Here is a 10,990-nt window from a genome sequence, read left to right as displayed (position 1 = left end):
TACCCATACTGAATGCATTTTTAACCTTTATTTTACCAGGAAAATAGACCCATTGAGATAAAAAATCTCGTTTACAAGGGCGTCCAGGCCAAATTGCATCACAAGTTACAAAATTAAATTAAGATATGGGTGATGATTAAAACTAAAAGAATTATGCCCGAGAGTGCGGCTTTTTTACTACATGAGCTTTGCTGTTTGCTCGCACCCAAAGACCTTGTAAGAAACAGTTGAGCGCACTTTCTGAAAAAAAAAATACATTTAAGAGATTCAAATGCATTGAAACGAGTGTCTACATTTCCAATGGGTGTCTACATTTCAAATGGGTGTCTAGATTTCCAATGAGTGTCTACATTTCCAATGGGTGTCTACATTTCCAATGGGTGTCTACATTTCCAATGGGTGTCTACATTTCCAATGGGTGTCTACATTTCCAATGAGTTTCTACATTTCCAATGGGTGTCTTCATTTCCAATGGGTGTCTACATTTCCAATGGATGTCTTCATTTCCACATCAATTGTCCCCCATGACAGAGCGTATCCAAGGCAGGAAGAAGGGCACCCTCATGTAGACTTCTGGGTAGCCCGGCTTGTCGCAGGGGACATCAGTGTAGGCCGTGGTGCCGTACAGAACTCTACTCTTCCCCTTCCAGCACACCAGCGGACCCCCAGAGTCACCCTGGCAACACACAAACACAACGATTAGCCGCAACTATTAGCAGTCACCATGGCAACACACAGCACCACACACAACAATTAAGAGTCACAATGGCAACAACACAGTCAGTCAGTGGTCACTGGCCTAGTTCAGTTCTCCCACCTCCTCTCTGTTTATGAAATCCTACTCTGATCTGGACATACCCTCATAATTTTTAATTTGCAGCTTAGAGAAGGTAATGGAACATCCAATTCATTCACAGCCTACAGAGGGTGTGGCAAATTGAGAAATTCTGGTGGGTGTGTCTGATTTTACCCAATCATTAACATTTGATCATGACATTGAAAACCGGTTACTGTGGCGGGAGGGGTAAACTCTTGGAATTTGAAATGGCCAGTAATGGGCAAAATGGATTAATTGATTACATTCCAGTGACACATATTTCAAAATACCTGGTAAAACCAAGTCATGACTTGCTTATCACTGGAAATGGCGAGAGAGTTTAAAGGCTGGAGGGAAATGTAAATTGACTGCAGCATAAAGATGGCAAGTACAGGCTAATGTATTTGGAAAGCTCTTGACCTAAAATATCAACCGTATCTGGTGGAAACCTCTTGGCCAGTAGCCTGATAAACCAGCCTAAATGTGAGAGTGGATATTTAATTTAGTCTGGCCCCGATGAACGATACATCAGAAGATTGTTGAGACGTAGATCAAACTGGTCCGAGCCCATCATCTCGTGAAAATTTGTGGTCGACTTTAAATGTGCTGAATGTGTTTAATACCACTCAACTTGTGACTGGAGTTCTCACTGACATACTTTTCAATGTTGATCGATGGCGACAACCTGATCTAGTCTGCTGTGATCCATGTTACCTGGAAGCCTCTCAGGCAGGTGGGAACCTGCCATCTTACCTGGCAGAAGCCGTCTTTGCCATCGGAGACAGTGCAGACCATCAAGAAGGCACCACATTAGACATTTATGCTACTATTCTACTATATTGAGCTTTTTTTTCCCCCTTACAAACTATGAATCAAGCGAAAGGGAGTTTTTCCTCACCCCTGATGCCACCAGGGGCCGCACCTGAGCGCCCAATCTCTGTGTGACTATCTATGACCTATGAATCCTGGCCCTAACCTACCTTGACCTTATGACTCTACATTCTCTGTCTATCTCTTCTTCCTCTGCCTTCCTGCTTTTTCTGCCTCTCCTCTATACCTCTCCTTTTAAATCTATATCTAACAATGTTTTTTTTCCCATTTGTTAAGCACTTTGAGTTACATGCCTTGTATGACACAGTGCTATACAAATACAATTATTATTATTATTATTATTATTATTATTATTATTATTATTATTATTATTATTATTATATATATGACCCACTTTCAATACAATATTCATGTCTCCACCGGTGGAATGCCCCTTTAACTCGCTGATCGAGTAACAAGCAGCAACGTGTGTGAACGAGGCTTTTACCTGGCAGAAGCCGTCTTTGCCATCGGAGACAGTGCAGACCATCTGGTCCTTGTTGTAGTACTGCTGCCATTTGGATTCACATTCTCCGTTGCTGTCCAGGATGACGGTGGTCTCGTAGAGGACAGACTCCACACCCCTGCCCAGCATCCTCCTGCCCCAGCCGGACACCTCGCACCTCATGCCCGCCTTCAGGTAGCCAAACCTCTTAGGCAGCTCCAGCACCGACACAGACTCGGTCAGCTGCACTGGAGGGTCTAGCTGAGAGAGAGAGAGAGAGAGAGAGAGAGAGAGAGAGAGAGAGAGAGAGAGAGAGAGAGAGACAGAGACAGAGAGAGAGAGAGAGACAGAGAGAGAGAGAGAGAGAGAGATAGAGATAGAGAGAGAGAGACAGAGAGAGAGAGAGAGAGAGAGAGAGAGAGAGAGAGAGAGAGAGAGAGAGAGAGGGTATACCTTTATTGTTATTATTATTATTATTATTATTATTATTATTATTATTATTATTATTATTATTATTATTATTATTTTTATTTGTTGTTGTCTTGTAATATGTATGCTATACTTTGGCAATGCTGTACCGTAACAGTCATGCTAATAAAACACAATTTGAATTTGAATTTGAGGGAGAGAGAGAGAAAAAGAAAGAGAGAGAAAGAGAAACAAACAAACGAGCAAAAAAAAGCAACTAAAAATGTACACTTGTTCTGTATATTTCCGGTGCACTTCGTATCTGCTAACGATGATGACTATGATTATGTCCTCCATTGCAAGTCGCTTTGGGTTATAAAGTGTCTGCCAAATGCTGTGAAATGTAATGTAAAGAAAGAAACAGAAATGGAAGCACACCGGTCTCAGAGAGGTGGACTGAAGTTCAACTTACCGTATATGCCTAGCATCGCACGCACGCACGCACGCACACACACACACACACACACACACACACACACACACACACACACACACACACACACACACACACACACACACACACACACACACACACACACACACACACAGGGATGTTGACAGCTTTGGCTGCGCCAGGACAAAGTCATCTGAAAGGGCCCCCCATCCAATACATTTAATGTAATGAGGACCCAATTATGGGCCCCTTATTTCCCTGGGCCCGGGACAGGTGACCCCTTCGTAACCCCTGGTCGGCTTCCCTGCACACACACACACACACACACACACACACACACACACTCACCTTGAGCAGCATGATGTCGTGCTGGTGTCCCCAGGGTTCTTCAACGGGTCGGTATTTCTGGTGTGGGATGGACTCAGATACAGCCACACGCTGCTGGCTCTTCTCTTCCCTGCTGATGTTGTGGGCACCGAGGACTACGACATCCGGCTTGTACCTGAAAACACAAATCAGGTGCGTTTCTCGACAGTGTAGTTGCTAGCCAGTTAGCAACTTGGGTAGTTGCCAATGGGAAATTGCATTGCAAACAACAAAGTAGCTAATGTAGTTAGCAACTATGGTTTTGAGAAATGCACCCCAGAAGACAAACATTTGCACAAAGGTCAGGAAAGAGAGAGAGAGAGAGAGAGAGAGAGAGAGAGAGAGAGAGAGAGAGAGAGAGAGAGAGAGAGAGAGAGAGAGAGAGAGAGAGATTGTTGAGAGAGATATTGTTGAGAGAGAGAGAGAGAGAGAGAGAGAGAGAGAGAGAGAGAGAGAGAGAGAGAGGGAGAGCGAGAGAGAAAAAGAGAAAGAGAAAGACTTACTCGAGGCAGTGGGCAGCGGTAAGAACATAGTCCTGTCTGATGAGAACTCCTCCACACACGTGATACCCCCTGACCTGTAAAGAGACCATGTAGGGTCGCGAGTGCGGCTTGGCCTCCTTACCCCCAAAGATGCCACTCTGCACCGCACCTACAAACACACACACACAGACGAACACACACGCGTAGTCTTCTCTAATGAGAACTCCTCCACACGTGTGGCCTCTGCTGATCTGTAGTGAGGCCATGTAGGGCCTGGAGTGGGGCTTGGCCTCCTTACCACCAAAGATGCCACTCTGCACGGCACCTGAGGGGTGGGAATTACTGTATATATATATATATATATATATATATATGTACCGGTATGTGAAGAGTTCAGATGCAAAACCCCCTAAGTGCCATTTCAGAAAATAATCTTAATTCATTTTTATTTAATACAAAGCTTTCAAAATTGCATATATTTTTATTTTATTTATGTAATATAACTATTTATGTGTATTATCAAATACATAAATGTAAACCAAACCAACAACAGTGTTGTCTAAAAATATAGAAGTGCAGGTCTTCAGAAATGGAGTTAGGGGGTTTTGCATCTGAACTCTTCATATATATATATTAGAGGTGGGCATAGATTATTTTTTTGATCTAGATTAATCTCACTGTAATTTTGAAATTAATCTAGATTAATCTATACTAATCTATATCAAAATGACTTATTCAGAATAGGCACGCTAGCGAAATAATGACGAAGAAAAATCTTGGGGGTTTCTTAAGACAGATCTTCAAAAAATGGTCATGTCATATACATATATATTAAAATATCAGCAGTGTAGTACTTTTATTTGGATCACCACCAAGAGAAGGATTACAGATCCAAACATTAATGGAAATATTCTGCTGATTGGCAAGTATGATGAAAATCAGAATAATAAGTCCAGTAGTCTCTATGGATAGATGTGACATGTCCGCATCGAAATGGACAAGCTTCCGATTATGGCAGAAATTGAACAAATTTGTCCAGTGCCTTGGCACTCTACACACACAGTCTCTCTCTCTCACACGCACGCACGTACACACACTTGCGCACACACACACCATAGTGTTGAGGTGTTTAAGTGTCCGTAGCCTACCTGAGAGGTGGAGACAGGAGAGAAGCACGACCACCAACATTGTCTGCAGCTTCATACAAGACTCACACACACACACAGAGACAACAGCGCTTTATATTCACACGCTAACCCTAACCACACACACACACACACACACACAGACACACACACACACACACACACACACACACACACACACACACACACACACACACACACACACACACACACACACACACACACACACACACAAACACACACACACACACACGGGCGCTCGCACACACCACATACCTGTCATTTCCTACAGTAAGTGCTGTTTGTGACCACAACTATTCTAATTTTAATTCTAGGTGGGTTTTTCCAGTTGAAAGAGACCCTCCATGTACATGCAAACAGACACACACACACACACACACACACACACACACACACACACACACACACACACACACACACACACACACACACACACACACACACACACACACACACACACACACACACACACACACACACAGACGTATGTGGAAATGCATTGTGGTTTTTGATAACGCTCACATCTTTGCAGTCACAGGAAACCAGACCCCTGCCTCCGACTGGTGGGCTTGTGTGATGCTCACCTAGAATTCAGTGTAGTCATGGTCACACACAGCAGGCCTACTTGAGAAATGACAGGTGTCTCTGAGTATGTGTGCGTGTGTGTGTGTGCAAGCATCCATGCATCATTGCACTTTGGCCTTGTGTTCTACTGGAAGTGTGTGTGTGTGTGTGTGTGTGTGTGTGTGTGTGTGTGTGTGTGTGTGTGTGTGTGTGTGTGTGTGTGTGTGTGTGTGTGCTGTGTGTGTGTGTGTGTGTGTGTGTGTGTGTGTGTGTGTGTGTGTGTGTGTGTGTGCGTGTGCGTGTGCGTGTGTGTGTGTGTGCAAGCATCCATGCATGTGTGCACTTTGGCCTTGTTTGCACTTGGGCCTTGTGTTCTACTGGAAAAGTTTGTACCGTTGACATTCAGTCCTCAGCTGCAGTGCATTTACTATTCATTTTCATTAGAGTTTTAATGAAGTCAATTTATATCACACTACATTATATTAGAATTGGCAGACGATTTTAACCAAAGCGACTTACAATCGAGGACAACACCATAGCCGACAACCCTTGCAGATACAAAATGCACAGGGAATATATAGACCAATAAGTGCAGATGCCACACACGCACGCACGTGTAACAGGTTTAATTTCTTCCACTCGCCACTGTGTATATTGCTGGTGAAATGCTACGCTGACCCTTTAAGAGCGCAAGTGGTTATGGGAACGAAGCACTGGTATCTTTCAGTTTGTTTTTGATTATGTAAAGGGTAGGTCACGTTTATAGATTCAGCCCCTTACTTCAAGATACTCTAAATGTACCTAGATCTAGACATTAACTTACGAGAGTGTAACGTTGTGTGTGGGTGCATTTGCTCCATGGTTATACAGTATATCACGAAAGTGAATACACCCCTCACAGTTTTGCAGATGTTCGAGTATATCTTTTCATAGGAAAGCATTACAGAAATGTAACTTTGACACAATGATTAGTGACCTTTTAACAACATATTTAACCGCTTAAATTTCTTGTTCACTCAGAAAAAAACAAAATACAGCCATTAATGTTTAAACATGTACTCACAAAAGTGAGTACACCCCAGATTAAAATCCGGTAGAGAAGGGGCTATGTTGGCTCGAATCGTCTCGAAATGAAACGAAATGAAAAGGGATGACAAGGGAGGTCATCAGTGTGCGTTTCAACCTTTCTTTGCATTGAACTTTTACATTTTGAGTCTGCATCTGGCTTAAATAGATTGGTGTGAGATTTGAATGCAATCCTAGGGAGAATATCATGATCTGCTTCAGTAGTCACAGTGCATGTTGACATGAATGTTTCTTTTAGGTGTATTTCAGATTGCCAATGTTGACAGCATTCATGCATCCCCAAACCATGTCAGTCCCACTACCATGCGTGGCTTATGAGAGGATACACCTTTTTTGTACAACTCACTTGTTTACCACCACACATGCTTGACACCATCTAAAGCAAATTTGTTTATCTTGGTCTCAAGAGAGATGAACAGACCAAGGATATGGATCACTGGAACCATGTTGTGTGATCTGAAGAGACCAAGATAAACAAATTTGCTTTAGATGGTGTCAAGCATGTGTGGTGGTAAACAAGTGAGTTTTACAAAAAAGGTGTATCCTCTCATAAGCCAAGCATGGTAGTGGGACTGACATGGTTTGGGGATGCATGAATGCTGTCAACATTGGCAATCTGAAATACACCTAAAAGAAACATGCATGTCAACATGCACTGTGACTACTGAAGCAGATCATGATATTCTCCATAGGATTGCATTCAAATCTCACACCAATCTATTTAAGCCAGATGCAGACTCAAAATGTAAAAGTTCAATGCAAAGAAAGGTTGAAACGCACACTGATGACCTCCCTTGTCATTTCGTTTCATTTCGAGACGATTCGAGCCAACATAGCCCCTTCTCTACCGTATTTTAATCTGGGGTGTACTCACTTTTGTGAGTACATGTTCAAACATTAATGGCTGTATTTTGTTTTTTTCTGAGTGAACAAGAAATGTAAGCGGTTAAATATGTTGTTAAAAGGTCACTAATCATTGTGTCAAAGTTACATTTCTGTAATGCTTTCCTATGAAAAGATATACTTAAAAATCTGCAAAACTGTGAGGGGTGTATTCACTTTCGTGATATACTGTAGATCTGGCTTATGAAAATCTTGCAGTATTTATGAATGCTGACATTCCTTTGTTTCACGCTACTATTTTTAGCCGGTGCCCGGGACGATATGCAGCCCGTCCTCAACCATGTCTTAATGTCCTTTCTTCAGGTACATGTTGTTATTGGCTTATTTGTCATTATGAATATTCTTGTGTGTTCAGTTCGTTTTGGATATGTAAAGGCCGGTGCCCTGGACGATATGCAGCCCGTCCTCAACCATGTCTTAATGTCCTTTCTTCAGAATAAAAGAAGAACAGATTGAAAACACAACGCAAGGTCTCGTCTGTTACGCACGCACGCACACACACATACACATACGCACACACTGCTGGAAACTGTCATCATTGTTGGCCTACACAGGTGAAGCTGTCGTCATTGTTAGCCTACACAGGAAAAGCAGGCTAGTCATTAGGGGACATGCCTGATGAAAAGTGAATGTCCATTTTTGGTAATTGTCAAACACAGCACAAAAAATCTTGAGGACCAACCACAAACAAGAGTTAGCTGATGGTAAGATAAGTACACGGGTCTACTGGTTACTCAGATCAGGTACTTGTATTGGAAGGAAACTGAGCTTCTTTTTTTAACTTTGACTTTTCACATCTCTGATCTCCTCTCTATCTCTATCTCCCCACTCTCTCTCGCTCTCTCTCTCTCTCTCTCTCTCTTTCTCTCTCTCTCTCTCTCTCTCTCTCTCTCTCTCTCTCTCTCTCTCTCTCTCTCCAAATTGTAGTCATTTGGATTCATATTTTTTAATTTAAATAAGACATCATTAAATATTTCATAGTTTTAGATTAGTCATGATTAAAATATGCTGATTTAGAACTCTATTGTTAAAGCTGAGTTTTGATTGGTTAGCAGGATTCCATGGAATGCCTTAGATATAGGATGAGAGACACGTCACTCAGTTGACGTCTGCACAGCAGGGAAGGCGCGTAGCTTTTTGACCATGCATGTCCTTGTCCGTATACTGTAGTGATTCTTAACCTGGGGTGCAGGCACCCCCTCGGGGTGTGCCAGAGATTTCAGGGGATGTGCAGAATTTTGTTTGTGTTTGAGGTTGCCAGAGATTTCAGGGGACGTGCAGAATTTTGTTTGTGTTGAGGATGTGACCAAACTTCTGCTTCCAAACATAATAATCAGGCCAAAGGAGGATCATATTAAAACATGTTTTGGTCGCCATGTTAAGTCATTTAAGTCTAAAGCAAGAATCATTGCAATTGATCACTTAAAGGACCAAGCTAAGCCCTTTCCGAGATATTATAATAGGGGCAGCGTTTATTTACATTTTCTAAAAAATAACATAGGTCTACTCCAAATATTTTCCCAAAAGGTACGCTGTTTGCTAGTTGTCTGCTGATGTTGTATAACCTTTCGGATGTTTTTGGGATTAAATAAAAATGTTTTTTTGGAATGTAAACAAAATGCTGCCCCTATTACAGTGACCAAGACCTCGGAAAAGGCTGGAGAAGAAGAAAAAAAAACCCTCAGATACTGACAACTCCAGGGTAGAACTGACCCGGACATAGCTTTTTGATTGTTGTATGCATTTCTGAAAAGCTGTTGGTTGACCTTTTTCTTCAGTTTGGATTCATGGTGAGGAAAATATATTTCTTGCCTAAAAAAAAAAAATGCCAGCTTTTTCATATTACAAATCCAATATGGCCGCCGGACAGTCCCATACACTACAATACGTCATATCTCCTGTTGTGAAAGGAGTACAGATGTATTTCTGCAGTCTACTCACATGCTTTCATGGTCAGGGAATCCATTTCTGCATTATATAATGAGATTTGTTGCACTTTTTTTTGCAAATCAAAAATTCATAATGGCATCCAAACATATAGAACTGGTCTTATACTTTCCATAAAGTTGATGTGGCAATGAGATAATGGTCCATGTTCATAGCATAGTGGATTCAGATGAATAGTGTGACTTTTTTCATGTTCATTGAGGTGTTCATTTCCTATATCTTTGCATTAGATTGGTTAAATATCTGTGACTCTTACAGAATTGTTATTTTGTATATTTACCACACTAAAATCATATAAATATTTTTATTTAAACATTTTTACATGATTTTATGTACTAAAAAACTAATTTAGTTGACATTTGGCCTTATCCTGCTATAAATCTCTTTCGGTTGGTTTGGACCCGAACACCACAAATGTCACTATTGATGATATTTTTCAATATTATAGAAAAACTAATAAAATAAATTTGGGGGTTGTTGTACTCTCATGTCAGCTGTAATACATGGACAACATAATCACTAATTGTATCACTTTAGGACGTATTAATAGTGAATTTATGCAGGTTTTGATAGTTTTGGTCATCAACAACGATTTGCATCATCTAAGATAAAAGACATGTAAAGTCAAAAAAGATCAATAAATAAAGTAGTATTTCCATGGATATGAATACATACCTAGTTAGCTATGAGATGAAAAACAATATTTGATGAGAATATAGTGTTTTTAGGTATGTTATGGCTGAGTTTTGTTATCACAGGTCAAAACTGACCCGAACACCACAGGTGAATGCAGCTTATGAACACAACACAAGGGTTAACCACTGGTAAAGTATACTGTACCCATGGCTCCTGCAGCTGACAGTCTGATGGGCCTCCATGACTGCTGTTGCCATTATTATCCACCAGAGGGAGTCACTAACCCCTATATCTGAATGCACAGTCCATCAAACTTCTGAAGTGATGAGCAGCAATGGTATTTGTTGTTTGCAACTTCTTTTAAGTCATATTACCTTGAACTGTCATGGGATTCCAAAAGTAGTACATGAAACATACTGTTATTTTAATAAAATCCCCCTTACTAAAGCCTCTAGTCTCTAGTCTGGTGTTTCTCAACGGGGGCTCTATGGCCCTCCAGAGGGCATCTGCAGGCCCTTTGGGGGCATTTAGAGCAAGACAGCTGAGAGGGGGGCACTCAGTCACAAATGGGGTTGCTGGAAAGGCCCATTCAAAATGACAATAATGTTCTGTAAGAATGGAGATTATTGAATGACTCAGATTACACGTCGATGCTATCTCAAGGAGAGCTGGGACCTGTTTGTTCTAGCTCACCCCCACTGAAGATGTGTTTCAAATGCCCACTCCTGGCTGTCGTTGGTTAGGAATAAAGTGGAGGGAAAAGTTATATACTTTTACATTTCATACAGCTAATAATCATACAGAACAATCAATAATGGTACACATACATGTATTATAATGAGGCTG

The 10,990-nt window shown here is 41.4% G+C and overlaps 1 protein-coding gene across 1 annotated transcript; it reads right to left on the bottom strand.

The window, feature by feature from the left end:
* Positions 1–511: 511 nt before the first annotated feature.
* Positions 512–4,108, bottom strand: LOC134461460 (granzyme B(G,H)-like). Its single transcript, XM_063214391.1, has 4 exons — positions 3,864–4,108; positions 3,343–3,496; positions 2,136–2,393; positions 512–676 (listed from the first exon to the last, which is right to left on the bottom strand). The coding sequence occupies exons 1-4, from the start codon at positions 4,106–4,108 to the stop codon at positions 512–514; spliced, it is 822 nt and encodes a 273-aa protein (XP_063070461.1).
* Positions 4,109–10,990: the final 6,882 nt, after the last annotated feature.

Source organism: Engraulis encrasicolus, chromosome 13 (genome assembly GCF_034702125.1).
Source record: "Engraulis encrasicolus isolate BLACKSEA-1 chromosome 13, IST_EnEncr_1.0, whole genome shotgun sequence".
Lineage (NCBI taxonomy): Eukaryota > Metazoa > Chordata > Actinopteri > Clupeiformes > Engraulidae > Engraulis > Engraulis encrasicolus.
The sequence above is the reverse complement of the archived record's forward strand: the minus strand, read 5'-3'. Positions and strand labels throughout refer to the sequence as shown.